This window comes from Montipora foliosa, chromosome 1, assembly GCF_036669935.1.
Source record: "Montipora foliosa isolate CH-2021 chromosome 1, ASM3666993v2, whole genome shotgun sequence".
Classification (NCBI taxonomy): Eukaryota; Metazoa; Cnidaria; class Anthozoa; order Scleractinia; family Acroporidae; genus Montipora; species Montipora foliosa.
In genome coordinates, this window is record NC_090869.1 from 5,289,836 (window position 1) to 5,309,835 (window position 20,000).

At 40.4% G+C, this 20,000-nt stretch overlaps 3 protein-coding genes across 5 annotated transcripts in view; 1 reads left to right on the plus strand and 2 right to left on the minus strand.

Moving 5' to 3' along the window:
* The window catches only part of LOC138004179 (transcription factor SOX-14-like), a 16,726-nt gene extending 15,312 nt beyond the window's left edge, over window positions 1-1,414 (plus strand). For both annotated transcript variants that reach the window (XM_068850651.1, XM_068850719.1), the window contains exon 2: window positions 1-1,414. This exon is cut by the window's left edge and continues 1,673 nt beyond it. The gene's annotated coding sequence lies outside the window, so the exon portion shown is untranslated.
* A 1,233-nt stretch (window positions 1,415-2,647) lies between these two features.
* Window positions 2,648-20,000, minus strand: part of LOC138004047 (acid phosphatase type 7-like) — a 24,944-nt gene continuing 7,591 nt past the window's right edge. The window contains exons 3-8 of one of the 2 annotated variants that reach the window (XM_068850478.1): window positions 15,768-15,923; window positions 13,940-14,015; window positions 10,934-11,051; window positions 8,963-9,160; window positions 8,550-8,755; window positions 2,648-6,764 (exon numbers count right to left, since the gene is read on the minus strand). In XM_068850478.1, the coding sequence (XP_068706579.1) occupies window positions 6,583-6,764; window positions 8,550-8,755; window positions 8,963-9,160; window positions 10,934-11,051; window positions 13,940-14,015; window positions 15,768-15,923 (936 nt within the window). In that variant the 3' untranslated portion in view covers window positions 2,648-6,582. The remainder of the gene's footprint in view (window positions 6,765-8,549; window positions 8,756-8,962; window positions 9,161-10,933; window positions 11,052-13,939; window positions 14,016-15,767; window positions 15,924-20,000) is intronic. The other variant, XM_068850549.1, reaches the window with a different exon arrangement.
* Window positions 18,740-20,000, minus strand: part of LOC137974291 (doublesex- and mab-3-related transcription factor 1-like) — a 1,480-nt gene continuing 219 nt past the window's right edge. The window contains exons 1-2 of the mRNA XM_068821175.1: window positions 19,889-20,000; window positions 18,740-19,534 (exon numbers count right to left, since the gene is read on the minus strand). The exon at window positions 19,889-20,000 is cut by the window's right edge and continues 219 nt beyond it. Of these exons, the coding sequence (XP_068677276.1) occupies window positions 19,065-19,534; window positions 19,889-20,000 (582 nt within the window). The 3' untranslated portion in view covers window positions 18,740-19,064. The remainder of the gene's footprint in view (window positions 19,535-19,888) is intronic.

Genomic DNA, 20,000 nt, shown 5'->3' on the forward strand with positions numbered 1-20,000 from the left:
TCGTATTTGACACTCGGGCATACACTCTCATATATATTCTAACAATACTGTATTCTTGGACCTCAAACTAACATTCTGTTCAGGGTATTGTTATGCAAAGATTGTAATTCACTTAATGCGATAAAACAAGTGGCCACGTCAAAGCCAAGAACAAAACATTTTCTAAATATCTTGGGGGAACTTTCTTTTTAGTGTGATCAATAAGATAGTAGTGTTTACACAATGTTTGTCGCCTATATCGCTTATATTACAGGCCTTTGCACAAACCGAAACAAGCGAGAAGAGCACCTAAAATATTTATATTTTTTCCACTATTTTGAATATTTATGATTGCGGGGGATCAAACGCTTGGCTTGTCATTTATTGAGACCACGTTTCCTAAAACTTCATCTTGCAAAGGAGAGTAAAAACAGCTAGGTCAAAGAATGCTTAGACATGTTTAAATTCCGAGTAACCCAACTTGTTTAGTTTGTGTTTTGCGAGCTTTCTTCGTCTAAATGGTAAATTACAACATTGATCCCACATGCCAAAAGCATGGTAGGGCATGAAGAATCAATTTATGCTTCAGCAATGCACTCGTATGCGTGCCAACTTTGATGAGAAGGAAGGTAAAAACCCGGAAAATACTTGTAAGAGAAAACGATAGAGACTGGAGCGATTTGTAGTTAGAACATGGATGCGCTCAGGTTCAGTAAATTGAAATTAATTTATTGAATTGCCTTTCCTGTGGCAGATTCTCTTTATAAATTAATGAGCTCTCCGAGGTTTTGTTTACAGTAGGTCAAGTTAAGACTTTATAATCCTTGTACATAGCTACCGACGAATGGTCCTGACTTTAAACGGAGTACATCGAAAACGTTGAACGGAACTGAAAAACTCCTGCAAAAAATTTATCCTTATTAGACGTTGACCCAAAATGTCTTCCCGTTGTAAGCGTAGATAGCTTTGCTTTTACTGTAGGTGAAACCACAGTTAAAATATTATGCATTAATTTCGTTAAGATGAACGAATAAACAGTCTTTTCTCTGTTCATTTCAGATAGCCAGAAAGATTTAAACCGGTTCAACATCCCACCCATTTTAATTATGCTAACAAGATTTTTTCTGTAGTAGAAATTGGTATTTTTGAATTTCTGGTCTCAAGTTTTGTACGTTCCTTATGAGAAAATAAAATATATTTAACTGTGAAGTAGCAGCGGTTTTTTTGCATAAGGATGTGACACTTTACGCAAGAAACCTGTCAGAAGGAAATTAGCTTTTAGATAATTCAACTGCAGCAATCTGCCAAGTGTTTCTTTTGAATGAGTAAAAAATAACTCTTAACGTATCAGAAATTCACTGATAGTTGAGAGCAGGATGTATAATACATATCCGTGTAAAATAAAAGAAATAATAAAAACGTGGTGCCTATCGAGTCCTTTGCGTTTTCTGTGTGAAAAAATACAAGGTTACAACTTTTTGTTGATGCAGAACTTTTAAGCGCGCGGAAAAACACCGAGAGCTTCTGGACATTTAACAACTTCCTTACGCCACTTTCAAGTTTACTTGTGAATTTACTCCTAAATACTGAAGGAAAAAATATCTGGGAGAGTTATTTATTTGATTAAAATGAATGCCATAATGCCATAAACAAAAGTACATTTCACCATTTCAAACATTTATGTTTTTTTTCGAGTGAATCAAATGAATGCAAAAAGTTACAAATAAACTTAACGTTGACTTGTCCCAAATTAAAAGGAATTAACACAGGATTTCATTCTGCTGTGGTGCGTAAGATTTAGAATGGACTTCCTGAATTGGACATCACCTTTTCCGGCTCGAAAACACCCTTTTAACACTAAGAAAAGTCTCAATAACTCGGTATTGAAATCCTTTCTCAAGAAAAACAAAAGGTCCCTTTTCCTTATTGAACAATAGGTACCTTGTTTTGAAAGGAAAACTGTTGTTTTTACATAAAGCCTTCTTTGTCGCAACAATTCGTGTTGGAGGTTTTCAAATTAAGAAAAGGGTTCGTTTAGCGCTAAAAATAAAAATCAATTTGGCAAAAATAGTTTATCCGCTAAAACTGAATAAACTGTGATGTTTCAACGGAATTTTCATGCATGATTCTGTACACTAAACTTGGTGCAACTCTTTCGTTTTACACAGACAAGGATAAAACGTGCTGTAATATTACCCTCCGCCCAATCTCACATTCAAGGTAGAATATATGATTTTCCTTGTCTGCTAAGGCGAGAGAAGAAAAAATTCAATACTGGATTTCTGAGAGCTGATGCCTTTAAACCGAACTAAGATCAACATCATTTTGCTCACAAACGAAGAAAATCGAAACATGAGCGTGCACTTTGTTTTGGAAGCGCGTTGATAAGATTAGTGTCTTCACCGAGAAACACTTTTTTCGCGCTCGAAGCCACAGAAAGAGGCAACAAAAGTGCCAAGACGATAAAGAAATAGCAACAAAGACAGCTTACCGCAAAAGAAAAGCGTAAACAATGCTCTACAACATGTGAAGACAGGGTATTGTATTGACGCCATGCCGCAAGTGATTGTTATTTTTATTAGCCATGTGGAGAGCACACGCCACCTTTGAAAGGTTTCCCCAACAAGCACGCTGAAAATCCCCGCGATAATGATATCTCCCAGATAACTTTATAGACCCTCGAATTACATTTCTTTATTGAAAAAAATAAAGCCCTTCACTCACTTCTTATTGAGCACAAAACGAAGCTCTTATCAAAAGAAAACGCGCGCGTGTTGGACAGAATGAAAACCATTCTTTGCAAAAAATATTATCTTTGCCTTTCTCAATATTAAATCCCGAAGACAAAGCGAAGTAGGTACAAGACCTACCGCAGATCTAAGAAAAGTTTTGCTTTGTGATGAAGGAAACAAGAAGCCCTCAAATTGTGTTTTCTTTCTATGCTAAAAGAAACACAAACACCTAATAAGAGAAGTACTACTCCCATAAACTTATAATTGGTTTATGGTTCTCAAAACGGTCCTTGGCTCATCCCGTAAAGCTACACTTCCCTTTAATTACCTGGATGTGCGATTGTTTGATTAGATGTTAATGTAAACATTAGACCCAAGTTCAATCTTTTGCAAGTCGCTATCTGTGACACGTTCAAACGCCTCATTAACACGGCACATCGTATAAATGAACGTGGTGTACCGTTTCCTATTGCGGGATAAGGTTTCTCGCACCAACGTGAGTTTCTTTATGAATAAGTTATTACTACACCCCACCACGAAGATAACATCTAACATTTCCTTTCAGGATATTAAACAAGTCATTTCTAATCAACGAAGTAAGAAAATTGATAAAACAAAATGATCTCTTGATGACACGGGACTTGCGAAATCTGATAAACATATTCATTCAGCAGCATGTATGCACGTTTCGTTCGCCTCGATTCATCACTGAGCTCTCGCTATATCTGAGAACAATAAGCTCTAGCTAATACCTCACAGAACCGCCAGTACATTTACTGAGAAAAAGTTCTTTTGAATCGAATGCTATCAAACAATGGCTGTTATCCCAATTTTGCACAGAATAAAATTTCCAGAATAGCTTTGCTTGCAAATAAATTACCTACGGTGTGTTTTGACAGTTTTAACAAATGCCAACTGTAATAAGCCCTGGATTCAACTAAAGCAAACACACGTTGCTCAAAAGGTTATTAAAGTTCGTTTTCTTTTACCCTTAATCAAACAGCCTCCATAGTTTTCCGTCGTGAGGACAAACAAACTATGCGTTAAAAAGGAAAAACTACGAACGAGGCGTGGTCCAGGTGGAAAGTAACTTTGCGCAAGTTAATAAGGGCATTAAAGGTTTATTTGGAGTTGCTGAATGCAAGGCCTCAACAAGAAATTATTACTTTTTTCAATAGATCAGTTTCCGTTGTCGTAGACAAGTCGGAATTAAAGCAAATAACACCTGAGCTTTTCAATGTTTTTTTGACAACCTCAAGTCAACTAAGTTTCGTCTGGCAATAAATTGTACTTTCAAATAACCAGTTTTACATAACCGTGTGGAAAATTTACCTGGTTAAATCTCAGTGGATATACGTTTCTCGTATAGTCTTGATAGGTAGAAAGTTTACAAAGTTAAGCAAATTTCACACTTTTCCAGCCAATATTTGAAAACGTATTGTCGTGTGGCTATTGTCGTTTTCTTCTATATATATGTCGATTTAGAAACTGCAGTTCTTTCTTTCATCTCAAAGAAAGGCATTTTTAAGCGCTGATTATTAACAAAAATTCCTTCGATTTATCACTTATGCTGTAACAGTAACTGTAGCGGGTTGATTTTGCGTGCTGCTAATTAGTGTTCGTTCTATTGCTGTATCGCCGTTATTAAAGATGATCATTGAAGGTATGAAACAAGTCTCGTTCTACAAGAAACGTTTCGTTTTTGCTGCGAATCATGAAAAGGCTTGAACATTCACAAGATCCCTCAGAGATGTTTTAAGACAGGTCACCCACCTCTTCCCCAATGCACACACACAGACACACACTTCTTCTTACGGCCAACCTCGTTCCCAGGACCTCTGGCCCCAGTTCAGATGCCAAGGGAGAGGTCCTGGGAACAAGATTGTCTTATGGCAACCTTGTACAACCCATTCTTTACCTTGGATTAACGATTATCGTTAATTCTTCATTTGCTCTGAATTTGCTATTATCGTTAATTTAGAAGACGGAAAGCTTGATATGGATTATGGGAAATGGTCATATATTTTTTTAAAAGACAACCCAAGTGTATGGAAGCTTATGGAAGCAGGACTCGAACCTGGGAATTTTCATTAATAACCCGTCACCTAACCACTTGACCACCGCACCGCTAGCTGCTCAGGAAAAATATTTTAAACACTATTTGATAAAGCTGTGTTATCAAACGACAACAAACAATACTACAAACTGCAAAGGTCGCTTTCCAAACTTCACGACAAAGTTAAACATTTTAAATCCAAGCTTAGGCTTAAATTATTAATCTAGCCTAGTCCTAATATTTTTTCAGCAGCGATATTCTATGGCAGACTTAAAAAAATGTTTTTTGAAAACGCGTTGTATTGATCTTCAGTGGTGGAGCGGAAAAAAACGCTTCCTATGGAGTAGAAGCTCCACGTTCGAATCCAATCCACGGATATGATTTTTTTTTTATTTCCTTATTTTCTCTGCTACCACAAGTCCTGGAACACAGTGTCCTAAATTAACGATAACAGTAAATTGAATGCAATTTAAGAATTAACGATAATCGTTAATTTAGAGAAGAGATCATGTTGCTTTGTAATACTCCTTGGTGCATTTGGTGTATTAAACTCTGCATGGCTTACTCACACTACGCCAAAGGCAAGAGAAACTGGTTTCGAATGCCCGCTCAACCGGCCGAGCTCCTCAATGATTCATTCCCTAAACCCCAGGCGCCAGTTGTTCAAACGATGGATAGCGCTATCCGCCGGATAAATCACTATTCACTGGATAACTCAATTAGTTTTGCTAGTGTTTATCCGCTGGATAGTGATTAATACGGTGGATAGCGTTATCCATTGTTTGAAATGTGACTGGGGCCAGGTTCCCTCGCCACGGTTTCAACTTGCGCAATGGACAAGTCAGCCGGAAAAGAGCAATAGCTAGGAAGAACGCTATAATTTCATTGCCTAAATATTTATTTACTATTTATACGTCGTAACTGACCTACTCTCGTAATTAATGTTATCGTATGAAAAGAGTTAAATTAATACTCTTATCTATCTTCAGTAGCTTGAGACAGATTTGTACGTGTTCCCTGTGTTAAACCTCGTTGTGACAACGCCCTCCCCGGCTCGCCAGTTGCTATGAAAAAACTGATTAATGGTTCTTTAAAGTTGTCATCCTAATGCTTTGGGTTTGCCCTAGCTTCGAGCAGTCTTAATTGCAGCTGACATAGAAAGACGCTTCGCGGATACGCCAGTCTTGCATCACCTAACTTGGTGATTGTCTAGAGAATGTCTCCTATGCATTTTCCTCCCTTAATCATCGTCTAGTGTTCTGATTGGTTGTTCTGTTTTGGTTGTGCAATTTGGTTCTAAAGCTCCGTGCAAACGAACGCAACATTATTGGCAAACATTGTTCCAACAATGCAACATTATTTACCAACATTGTTCCAACATTGTAACATTGTTAGCCAACATTGTCCCAAAATTGCAACCTTATTGGCCAACAACTCCCCAACATTGTTGGATGTAGCGAAACAATGTTAGATCCGTTTGCACAGCTCTTCTAACATTGCTAGGGCCGCACGCGCATTACATATGGTGATAGCAACGCATTAATTCATTCACACCTCCACCGCCCCCGGACACCCGCCATTGACGAGTAAAATCGTCTGGCGTTAGACAGTAAAATCTGTTAGGTGTCACTCTCAGGGATCAATGGGTTTTTGACTTTGAAACCGCTCGTACCAATTTATTTTTAGAATACTTCGCCCACATTGTAGGACGTGAACGAGACTGAATAATCGCGAAAGACTTGTGATAGAGCCAAGTAGATCTTAAATTCCCTAATTCTGTTATCATACCGTCCAATCTATATGCAAACTAATCTTCTAGAACGGCACATTTAGAGGCTTGAATGGTCCGTGATGTTGCTGTACGATCCATATGCTGTCTGTTACAGAACCATCCCAAGCCTTGATTTGTTCCCAGTAGACATGGGTCGAATTCACAATCCGCAGTTTACCGAACCCCGCGTTGCCTGGGAACCACTCGCGGAACGCGGACCAAGGACCTAGGGTAGAAATCACGACATGGCGCAAACTGTTAAGCGTTTTTCCCGTTTCTTATTTAACTAACAATTATGTCGCCTTTAAAGTGCCTAAATGCAGACTTCAGTAGTTTCACAAGGCCGCATTTCTGGAAACTCAAATGGATCTAATTTACATACATACTTAATTGACCGCTCCCCATAGGGGCTTTTCAGGGCCATTGAAACTCAAGGAAATGACAGAACAGAACATCAACAACTGTTAAGAATCCCAACTGGCCGGAGGCAAACCAGTTGGCTATTTACAAGTGCAGCGGGGAAGTTGAACCAGGGACTACCAGGATCAAATTCAACGAGTGGTCAGGGCGGGTCTTGAACCCGGGATCTTCAGATATCAAGGCAAGCGCCCTAACCACTGGGCCACACTGCCTCCGTATAGTTAATCGAACCAAAATACTTATTTCTGAAATTTCTATTGCTAACTGGAGTTGCCTGCGTCCGTCGCTACGTACAGTTACCTCAAACATTACTTTCCGTTTTCCTTTTTCTTATTGTCTATGATTTGAAAAGTTTTGTTTTAATTTTTAGAATGATTATCAAATACCGACGCTAAATTGAAATTGGGATGAGGTTCACTCAGCTTCCAATCGTCGTAATAACCCGGAAGTGTTAAACTTTGACTCAAAACTTTAGGGACCGAAAACACAACCAAACAAACAAATGCTTATTCCAAGTGATCGAAGATAAATACCGGAAACTTGACAGAGATATGTTTTCATCGCTGTTTATTGCGGTTGCCAAACCAGGCGCCAAACATTTTGCGGGATTGATGAATCAGTGCTCTCAAAACTTGTGGTTTTATCATGATCCAATATCATGATCAATAAAATGATAAAAAAAACAGACTTTGCTAAGCACTGTTGAACATGCATGCTTTTGCATTCCTACATTTCCTAAGTCATGCAAGACAGACCGGTTGTAATGGCTGCGCTCTCAGTTTGCAAATCATACTAAACCCATATAGTAAGCCCCGAGGACGCTGCCTCAAGCTAGAACAGCTTATTCGCTAATATTCTTTAAAATCCTGAAGTTACTACATAGTGAGTCAAACGTATGTGTTTTTAATTAAGAAGCCAACAAATAATTGGAAATTTCGTATACTTAAGTTTGCTCCAAAATTATCTCAATAAAGAGCTACAATTCAGTAATGAATTAGAAAAATCGCACCATACGGAAACGCCACGTTTCATGGAGATGGGTATATTCAACCGGAAATTTAGGAGACATGAAACAGAAAAAGGCTGAAAATGAACGAAACGTGATGTGAAATGCTCCGAAAATGAACTCCCCATTTAGAAAATCTTGGGATGAAATATCGATCACGTCTCGCTACGAGTGAGAGATAAGACAACTCTACTTTTAAGTGGAAGAACCCCTTAGAGCTTTTTGTGTGAACGAACTTGTGATGTTACCAGTAACTACAATGTTCCCTTTTGTTTTCAACTGAATTAGCGTCAACATAACTACCGACCTGCACTTCTAGCCAATGCCACTACCTCGTAGGCTGATAAATTCTTCCGGGCCATTATTTCAAAGGGTCACATTCGCCCAAAAGTCATTGCGGTCGTTTGTTTTTGTTTCAAATGACGGCTTGTCCAAATGCGCGATCTGAGTAGTTGAATGCATTCAGATGAATCACGCGGCAAACAACATGTCAGCTATTTTGGTAATTTCGTGTTAGATGAAATTTAATCACGGTACGCAATCACTTTTGGACGAATATGGGCCTTTAATGGTAGCAATCCGTACCTCTGGGTCCAAGCATGGGGTTGACGCATATTCCCAAAGCCTCGTTGCAGCCGGCCGCGCCAGATATCAAGTGGACTGGTGCCTTGGGATTCCTGTAGTCATGAGCAGTCACTGTGTTATTAAATACTGGCCAGAGGCGTTCATACGAGTGTTCATGAGCTTGAATAATGATATCCACTCCGTACTGGAAAAACAGCGCTTCCAGACTAGGAAAGGTAAAGTTGACAAAGTTATTCAACGAGCACTATTCCAGAGAATTCATAGCATCAAGAAAACCGGAATATATACGTTGGTTAGCCATGTTATATTATTAACTACATAGAGAACCCAATATCGTTTTAACAAAAAACGTAAAAAGTTTCCTTTTTTATCAACCGCTGTCGGATATTTCCCATGTCCATCCCAGCACTCACCTTCGTCTCACTATAGAATGCAGCGTGGTGCAGTCATCCGAATCAATATTGGAGCAATACATTGGCCTGTGACCGAAGGCTATGATCCAAGGCCTCTTAGCTCTATTCTCAGGTTTGTTTGCTTCCTTTAGATCGTTTGTCAGCCAATGCAGCTGCTCCTCCACAGGACCTTGGGTGAAATACACCTCGGTGGAATATCTAAAATGAGAAGAGGAGCATTCAGTGAGACAGACACTCGGTTGCCTTTACTCTTTTGTATGGGAACTGTCTAACTCGTCCCGAAATCCGCTTAGTGGAATGCGACTCGGGATACCTCGGCTAGTTAACAATTAGACCCGTAGCCCGTCAGGGCTACGGGTCAATAGCCCACGAGGCGAAGCGAAAGCGTCACAGGTCAGTAGCCCACGAGGCGAAGCGAAAGCGTCACGCTTTTCGCTACTCGAGGACTATTACTAGTAGTCCTTTAGAAGCGTAGCCAATTAAAATACAGGATTTGCATTAGTGCACTAGCTGGGTGATACTTATAGCCCATACACGAAACCCGGAACAAGACTGGCGGCGCAACTGACGCGCACACGAAATGTTACGCCTTGTGGTATTGGCGATGAGACAGTGGGCTGCTTTAGAAAACGTTGACGACATTGAGAACACTTTTAATACAATATAATACATTTCTAACAAATTTCATTGCAAATTTCAGCTTACACGAGAGTGAAATACACAGTTCAAAGTTTTGTTGAAATTGAGAGAAGTGATCCTCGCACTTAGCAGGGCAGTTTCAGCAATAATTTATTGTCTCTGAAAAGTTTAGGGCAATTCAACGGGATTCGAACCCATGACCTCTGTAGCCTGCATGACAGGCGCTTTATGAGCCAAGCGGGGAGAATGCGATATTTTGCGCGGAGCGCGACACGAGCGCGAAGCGCGAGACGAGGGGGAGAGAAAAATTCCCTCGTCTCGCGCTTCGCGCTCGTGTCGCGCTCCGCGCGAAATATCGCGTTCGCCCCACTTGGCTCATAAAGCGCCTGTCATGCAGGCTATGACCTCTGTGATGCCGGTGCAATGCTGCACCAACTGAGCTATGCAGTCACACATTTGAGAGAAGGTCAATTGGTTGGGCTCATGTGTTCCTGTGAAATGACTTACGACTTTAATATGATTGAGAAATAAGGTATATAAAATATAAAAATTCACAAGAACACTAACCCTAAAGGCGCCCGCAAACGAGAAAACAATATTGCGGACACAAATGTTTCCCCGTTTGCGGCCTCAGGAAACATTTGCTTCCCGGGAAACAAAACGCTTCCTCAGCAACTGTTTCCTCATTTGCGCGCCGAGGAAACATTTCCGGAAACAATGTTTGCGGGCGCCTTAACGCTAACCCTAACGACCTTGAAAAAATAGTTGCGAGAAGCCACTAACAATGACATAGCAAAGGTAGTCGTAGTATCATGGACCACTTTTACGTTCTTTTGTCTTTACGTTAATTAGACCTACTGCCCTCATTTTGAAACAAAAATTCTTTTGAAATTTGCTCGTCGTAGCGAGGCTAGAAAGGTATATTAGCATTAAAACAGAAGAACATTTTATTTGGTCGCCATTATGAAAGAGGTCTATAAACTCCCTTTGACGTCAAAGTCTACCACTGACCGCTGCTTAAAACGCGTCACCATAACACAGAAACATGCAAACTATGAGAGTTAAATCCTAGCCAATTTTTTCGTTCTTGTCAGCCCTCAAGTCCCTCGTATTTCAATTTTAATTCTGCCGCGACAGTTAGCAGACCGTTAGAAACAGAAACCGACAAAATGCATCGAAATCAAGCAATCACAGCGCAGGAAATGACCCATCAACCCGTTCCATTACAAGCAGTGACAGACGACAGTGAAAAACGAAATCGTTGACTGGAATTTGACTTCCGGCTCCGCGTGTTAATAAAACGCAAAGTAAAAGTTGTTGTTTATATCTTACGCGATGAAGTGGGCTCTAGAGATGTCGAAGCTGTACCACATTCGGCTAACTGAACTTGGCCACTCAAGTTGCGGCATGGAAAATCTGTAGCGATAATGACTGAAGTTAAAAGGAATTTCTGAAAACGAAAAGCAGACAAAATTTTATTCACCATCTGTTTGGTATCACTCTCGAGATGGTAATACCAACTTACAAAACTAACGAAGTACACAGCATATAGAATTAGTCATTAGTATATAAAGTTCCACTTTCTTAGATATGGAAGGTGGCGTGGTCAACTGAGTGAGGGCTGGCGAAGTGATCAACCGCGGGCTGAGTTTCAGTCGATCTCAACATGACCCGAGGAATTTTTCCGCCGGAGTACTCCGGCTTTTCTCCCTCAGCAAAATTCTGGTTGTGGTTCCGTACTCCGAGATCTTATACAAGGACCGTATAGGGGCCGTCAGAAGCGTCTTATTTATGCATTCGGCAAAATTAATAAAAGAAAAATATCTCGCTGAGCTGCGCTCTTCGAAATTCAGTAGCTAATTGACGGCAAGGAACAGTGGTTATCAGAGCATGTTTGCTTTTGTTTTGTTTTGGCGTTACGTTTGCATGCCGCTCTTCCTATTGGCTGGATCTGTTCCCTCTTACCATCCGCTTTTCCTAAACACAGCATGTTTTTCGTAGTATTAAAGCAGAGTGTTTCTAAACTTGCTACAGCGCAAACGAAGCTGATAACGCTTTTAAACTACGCATAGGTTTTAGCATGCTTTTCTAAACAAGAATAGGAACAAAGTTAGTTTAAATCTCTTTAAATAAGATTTTATCGGTCAGGCATTTCATATTCCCGCCATTTAGGTTGTCATTCGACAGGCGGAACGACACGCTGTCAATCTGCGAAGTGAATTCATTCTTAGCAACCGGACTTGTAGTGAAGAATCTAAGGACCCCGCTTACATTTACCTCCCCCCCCCCCCCCCCCCCTACCCTTGTGATCCCAGTTTCTAAGCGAGAGGTCGTCGGTTTCAATCCCTTTTCGAGGTGTGGTAGCCTCGCACTTTTTAGTACGATCGGTAGAAATGCTAAAAGATATTAGCTACGTTTGGCTTACATAAATCCAGATATATTAGCGGAGCTCAGGTGCGCGAAGCGAGCCAGCGAAGCACCATGGGTAAGATTTTTTGGGAAATGTATCCATGAGCGAAATGATATATGAAATGAATCACATATTGAATTGCGGAAGTGAAGTTATGATTTAATATATGATTCATCTCATATATCATTTCGTTCACTGATTCATTCATCACGGGAAAACTTGAATCCACAAATGACCAGCTCCCAATGTCAGTTGCTTCACAGCTCAGTTGGTTAGAGCGTCGCACCGGTATCGCGAGGTTACGGGTCAAACCCCGTTGAAGTCCTGAATTTTTCAAGCTTCTCTACGCAATTGCTAAAATTGCGTTCATAACTGCAAGGATCATAACTTTACTTGAAATCAATCCATGCGAGAAATTTTTGTTATTGCTTTCTGGGGTTATCCAAAAGGGGAGCTCCGCTTATTGAAACCACGCCCAACCATCCCCCCTCCCACACCCTCGAAATAGCGGGGGAGTATCGGGGAGATGGCCGTTGTATTACGCTTTTGTACCTGCGCATTTCTCCGGGGGGACGGGGAAAGTAACGGGTTTGTTAAAATTAGCGGGGATTATTCGCGGGGCTTGTAACGCTAGCCTTGACAGAGTGCGACTGGGTCCAAGCATCGAAAAACTCTTCAGACTTTCTACCGAAACAAATTGTTCAGTGCCTCTGATATTATATTTAAACAATTCAGGAGAGAAAATTGTTTGAGAAATCACTACGTAATAAAGGTACAATGTTTGGCCAGTAAATGCACGTAACAACTTGCAAGGGGAATGATGTTTGGTACGGAAAATATAAACAACATAAGTGATTATCATACAAGTATTTACAAATGCACGAATTCGGCTAAGGCGAGTCACTTATCACTTGACCTTAACTGGGTAAAACAGCAAAGGGTTTTTTTGGGTAACATTTCTTTCCGTTCCCTCCTTGCTGCTTTCCCTGATTTCGCGCGCTGCAAGGTATACAAAACGATTCTACTAGCAATTGCAATTGTGATGAAAAACCTTGTTAGCTATCGCGTTTGTCAGCGATGCAAAACAATCAATTTTAATATGAACTTAGCAAAATCTTCTAGTCTAGGGGGTCTGGTTTCAATTGACTAGTGCACTAGGCTTGACTAACTCTATAGATGGTTTTCAATCACGTGAAAACACGGCCATGTTTTGCCGTATAATAGAGTCAAATCCCCAAAAGGTCTTTTTCCTCTATTGTTCTGTACACCAACATGGCTGCTGTGACGCAGTTGAAAACCATCTATTTATTATCGTATATATGTCTCAAATAGAAAGCGCACGTATAATCAGCGACCTTATTCTACAGAAAGAACAATAAAAGCAAGGTGACATACACTAACACCAACGGTGTGGCCAACACATCACCCATGCGCACAACCATTTCATCCGGTCAATTAGCAGCCACGGACAGCTGTTTCAGCCTTGCTGGGCCTCATCAGGCATGACGTAGCTAACATACCAAGCGGGTGTTAGCTAGGCCATGCTGATGAGGCCCAAAAGGTCGAAACAGCTGTCCATGGCTGCTAATTGACCAGGTGCAATGGTTGTGCGCACGCGTGACGTGTTGGCCACCCCGGGTTGATGTTAGCGTGTGTCGCCTTGCTTTTATTGTTGCTCTACAGAAGGGCCTACTTGTCTTATAGATGTCCTTTTTGGCGCGACATGATAACCAAAAGATATAACAAATAGCATAATCGCCTACAAGTAGTTTTCTAAGACCGTACTGTAAATTACAGCTCCTTATGGATTTCCGTCAAATTAAGTGAAGTGGGGAAAAACGCTGGCAGTAACTTAAAGTGCGGTCCTCGCACTCGGTCTTGATGATGGTTATATGTTAGAAACGGATGCCATTTTGGCACAATCGTACCGTGATTTCCAACACATGTCATGTAAGGTATCCTGGCAGCCATGTCTTGAATCCTGTTCATGAAGGCATCACCGTTCTTTATGGAAAGAAAGCAACATACATATAAAAAGCTTGTTTAACAGTACTTTGGAAAGAACAAGATTTTCGATCGTCGAAGTAACGTACGTCATTTGACCAGTAATGGAAGAAAAGCCTTTAAAATTCAGGTACGAACGGGATTTGACCACCACGATACAGGTGTAAAGATCTACAAATTGAGCACCTTTGCCCACAGAGAGATCTACCCGTTGCCGATGTGAACAGACTGGTAACTTTTTTCAACAGTTTTTTTCGTATGGTTTCAACCAGACCACAGTCGTCTGGCAACTTAAGCGAGTTGCTGTTAATTTTTGAAACGCTGGTGATGTTACACAAGCGCACGCAATTTCCTTAAGCTAAGTGTCCAAGATACTCTATAGTCTTCAGTTGAGCATGATTTTTTTGTGAGGGCATACACTTGCCAACTCCTTTCTTTTGTCCAGTGTCCAAAGACCTACCCTGCGAGCAGTTGGTTTCTCCTATGCTTCGAATTCCCGAGAGAGAAACCACTGCGAGCAGCCGTTATTTTCTTTGAGTGAGCCGCCGTCCAGCGCCAAGGACGAATAATTGAAATTTGAACCGGTAAACGAGTTAGTAAACTTGTTTTGGAGCTTGCGCGTGCGTTCAGCTACGTAACTGCTGCGTTTGGGCGAGCCTACTGTGTAGCGATTTCCCGCCAAATAAGACGAAGTGATGCCAAATACATGACGTGAGGTGTGACGTACTTTGCACATGCTCGATGGAAAATCAAACGGGTTGCTTGCAGTGGTTTCTCTCTCGGGAAGCGTAAGAGAAACCAACTGCTCGCAGGGTACCAAAGACCTTTTTGTAGCTGAAAAATTTTTTTTTTCTTGGAGGCATAGGATGAATTTCTTTCAAACATTGCTGTAGGCCTTGCATTTCCTGAGAATACGGTCGAAATTTGTAAACAACATCCTATCCGAACAGTCTTCTGTTGGGTACCCCCTGTTTATATCTTTCTGTTTTTAAGTATTACCAATTTAATCTTATTGTTTGAGGTTGTACTTCGTGTATTGTTTACTTTAAAATGAGTCGAAAGACAGAATTCAACAGGAAATTATGCTAACAGTCTATCAAAAAAGGGAATTAAGCTGAATGACTCGTGAAAAAGTAAAAACATTTACCGCCATTGGTCGCTCCGTATTAGAAAAACTGTGCCCTCTGTCTTGAGTCCTGTACTCAAGACCTTGGGCCCATTTTTTTCCTAATACAGACTTTCCGGCAAGCGAATAACACACATGTACGACCTTACTTCCAATTTGATTATAAAAGGTAACTGTAGCATTTTATAAAATAATTAGGATAGTACGCGCACTCTCATTGGGTAGAGTTAGGAGAATTCGAGACAGTTATGCAAACCCTTGACAGCGTCTCGGGTTTGCATAACCGTCTTGAATTCTCCCAGCTCCCCCTCGTGTTTTGATGAGGCTATGGAAACACGGAAAACGTCCTCTATTGCTTAAATCTGTGTCAAATGTCCCGGACGTACTCGCGCGCTCCTTTTTTTCCCGCCAATCGGTTTCCGCTTTCGCTTGCTGCAAAAATATCCGTCTAAATTTCACCAATGACCGCCTTTGTTCAAACTGAGTAGTCTTTCCACAATTCCAAAATAAAATCCACAGTTTCGTTTCACGTTGTTATATCTTCAATTAATTAAAGGACAAGCAGTGTTTTCAATGATCTACCATTACAATCATGTTAAAATTGCGCCAGATTCCTATTTACCTACCAGTCCCCCTGAAGTATGGAAGTCGTAGGCGAAGTCCCCCACATGCAACACGGCAGTATTATGACCGGACCTGGCCTCTTGAATGAGCCGTTTAAGACTGGGCGCTCCCCCAACTCGACCCATGTCTCCATATACTAAAAGCTGTGGTGACCAATTCTAACAACACAGACGAAAATTATTTTCATTTGACTCCTAGCAATTTGAGACCTCGGAAAAGTGAGAACTTTATCTGTAATATAAAGGGGGGAATACTAAATTATAAGGTTGCCTAGGAACACCTCAAGCCCTCAGAGTCGCATATGCGTTTTTAGGAAACTATTACGCTACCTTACGTTTATTAATAGGAATAATATTTTAAAAACAAGAATAATGCGCTAGTTTCTCTACCCCTGTTTTCTATACTACCTACTAGCAAGAACTTGTTCAGGAATCCTCTGCCGATAAGAGCTTAGTTTGGTTTTTTTTATGCAAGGGCCATCTGAACAAAGTAGAAGTGCCTGATTTTGGGAAATCTACCAAGCAAATAATTTGCAAGCTGGGCTAGCCGCACGGCTGTGAGAATATAGATATATTTCTTTTTTGTTTCACCAATATCTCGTTAGGCACGGCCTAATTTCTTCATTTAAGGACGGTGCCTACTATTGTTAATGCGCATACGTTCTGCGCATCTCGAGATACTCCGATTTCCTATCAGTGATGCTTACTAATACAGGGATATTTTTGCGCGGTTTAAAACTATCCGGAGAAAGTAGATCTTAGTAAGTACTCTTGGTATCCAAAAAGAAAATTGGGGGTAATCATGCATTTTTCAGAGATAATTAAGCTTCAATCTGAGAAAGAATGCCATACATTGCTTTGTATTTTAAAGCTTTTTATAAATATTATTCATGAATTATGTTTGAAAAATGCGTGGTTACCCCCAATTTTCTTTTTGGATTTCAGTAACACTTGTTAAGATCTACATTTCCTGCATAATCACACACCGGGGCACCGTCCTTAACTTCCTGAAGAAGTCAGGCCATGCCGGACAAAATATTGGTAAAAAAAAAAACAAGCCTTGCATCGTTATTTTGTTTTTGGCGTTTTTCTGCAAGCATTTCGCTTGGATAAGTTTTAGAACAAAACAAAATAAAAATGTTATACAATATACATGCACCGCTCTTCGACTCTCGTAGCTGTAATGCGCCGATCAAATCGAAACTTCAACATCCCCCCCCCCCCCCGGGGCAAACTGCGGGCATCTGGCTATCTTCTGTGCCCGGGGAGTGGGGAATTTGACCTTTACCTGCGTGGGGTGGGGAAATTTGAACCGGAAGTGTCAGGTTTCAAATGGTTTTTTTGGGGGGACGCCGAAGTCACTAACAGCTATAGATCACGTGTTTGGACAACATGGAAGAGTTCAAAGGAAGAGATGTAAAACTTGTGAGCGATTGGCTTACAAAAAAGGTCTTCAAAAGGTCTTTATTAAAGACGGCAGAAGCCGACGACGATTGTTCTTCAGTGGGGTATGACAGACAAATCCGACGATAGCTATAGGGTAGGGCATTTGAACACCATTTTGGCCCAAGGGGGCGGGAATTTGAACGATCCAATCTTCAAAAGTCCAAATGCCCGGGCGGGGAGGGGATGCTGAAGTTTCGAGTTGATCGGCGCATAAATAAAGCATATGTAAAGGAAATTTCCCGCTCCCCTACAAAAAATTGAATAAATAGCCCAACTTAACCTTCCTCTGTTGGGGTAAAATCGTGACACCAATTACCAACGAGATATGAGAGAAATGGGGCGACATCTTGTCACTACGAAACGTGTTTTTGGATATTTTGCCACTTTTTAAGCTTACCGGTTAATTCAGCCCCCCCCCCCCTCCCCCCCAAAAAGAAACACTACTGTGCTGTGTGATTTGTTCTTGAGTTTAACGTTTTTTTTTTTAAGAAAGAAGACTTCTTTGTACATATTTGGATAAAACACTACCCGCCTAGATTAGCACTGATTTGCTATTACCATTGTAATAGAAAAATAAGAAGTTAATAAACTCGAACTTGAACTTGAACTTGAACTTGAACTAAAAGTTGCATGAGAACCAGACATTGAGACCATGCCGAGTTTTCAAGTAATCTTTGCGAGGTTTAATCATAATAGGACAAAAATCGGATGAAAAGGGCGAAAACATTCAAAAGTAGTTCAACGGGAGAGTTGAATTCTGTTGAATTCCTTTTCTTTGTTCCTGTTTTTAAAAGCCTCGATGGAACCTTGTTTAACATTTTGACCATGAAGTTGGCTTTAATATCAGGAAGAATTTCGTCCTTGTAAAAACCTATTAGAATCGTCAAAGAAAGGTGCATCTTCTTACAACAGGGAGTACAAAGAAAGAAGGAAATTCAAGTTAATTGTATCTTTATCGGGAAAAAATAGAATCTCACAACTTTTTATCTCCATTTTTTTTTTCCATGGATCTCCAGATTTTCCTTTATCAAGATCTGCTAATTGCAACATTTTTCATGTTTTCTACATTTTCGGCTTCTAACTATTCGTGTTCCCTGACTATGAAATTTATTCTGTCTTTGAAGTTACTTTCTCAGTATATTAAATTTTTCTCCAACTACTCCAAAACATATAAAATTTCTGTCTCCAAAAATGTCCAGGCACTGAGTAGGTGTTTTTTGCCCCGACATCAGACTTACGTCTACATCGATTAATAAAAGCGACAGGCAGTCCACGGAATTCGCCACACTGACAAATCATTATTAATTTTTATTAAACCCATAGAAGAACGTTTTTTAAAATTATTTTCTGGCCAAACGCATAAATTGACTCCCTACGAAAACAATATTGGACGATTTTATCACTGGAGAGAAATGAAAACATTCCAGATACATAAACATTTATGTATGCTAGTAATTGACACAATTTTTTAAATATGTAAAATTACTACAAAATCAGTCTCAACCGTAATCAGAAACAGCACTTTTTCTTTCATTCTTATTTTTTCTAACAGCGGAAACCAACAATTCCTTTGGGCTACAGTAACTGGTCAAGCCCTTTTCACGACGTTGAACGATTTTATTTCAACCTAGGAAATATACTCCTCAAAATGCGCTCATGGATACGCCATTTGAAATCGATATCTTAAGAAAATTACACCACTTTAAATTTATTCTCAAGACTAGAACGACTTCAATTATGTCAACAAAATATCCAAACTAAGCTATCGATGAGAACAAGAATATAAACACTTTCGATGCAAAAGCTCGCTGGCCCCGCCTTGGACAAAAAATCAATGTAATATCACTTTTCGGTTCACCGATTTCTTATGCCATGCTCTGAATTTCCAAAAGATGCCAAAACGGCAGCAGCTTCATCAGACGAAGGACGGCCATACTTAAACGAAATCATACTATGGTCTGCCATTCTTGAAGGTAGATTGCAGTACTTGACAAAAGCGCTGTTATCTGATACCGAAAACACTTGGCTGGCCTGCGGCTCCACAGAATACGGCGACAGACCTTGTTCCGGCCAGTTGTTGTAATGAAAAATTCGGCCATCACAAGTGGTCCACACGGTTTGGAAAGGAGTTGACACATAAGGACTGCAGTTAAATGATTGTCGCCGAGGGACGCTGTACGGTGAATGCATGATGTTAGACACGCTCTGCATCAAACTGCGCCCGCTAGTTTTGGGAAAATTTTCCCTGGTTTCATCCAAAACGCTTCCGTCTTCCTTGACGAGAGTTTCTTCAGTTTTAGCAAATGTAGAAGAGGAGATGTCCGCTAAAAGCCGAGAGGAATGTACAGTAAGTAAACTAGATACTGGCTTTCCCTAAAAAAGCTAGTGCAAAAACATTTGAAACATGAGAATGTTTATTATAGCTTGAATGGTTTCCTTTCCTTATATTTTGCCTGAGCTAATGACAGCCCATTTGTGCCATTAGTTTAGCGTCGACAAGCTAAAAAAACACAAAAAGTTCGTTGAAATGAAGGGAAAATATGTAGGCATGATTCAAGCGAAAGTATCAAGGCACGGGGAGAGAAGTTGTCTTCCTGGACAGTGTACAATATAGCTTACAAATAATTAGACTTGCTCGCGCTAACAAGACTTAAGGAAAAGAAAACTTTTTTTTTTACCTTGCGGCTCCGAAGGCGTAGCACAGAAAGTTCGGTTTCCAAAGTCTTTCATCTGTTTTCTACGAAGACGAACTTGCTGTTTCATGATGTCTCTTTTCTTGCGTCCCTTTAC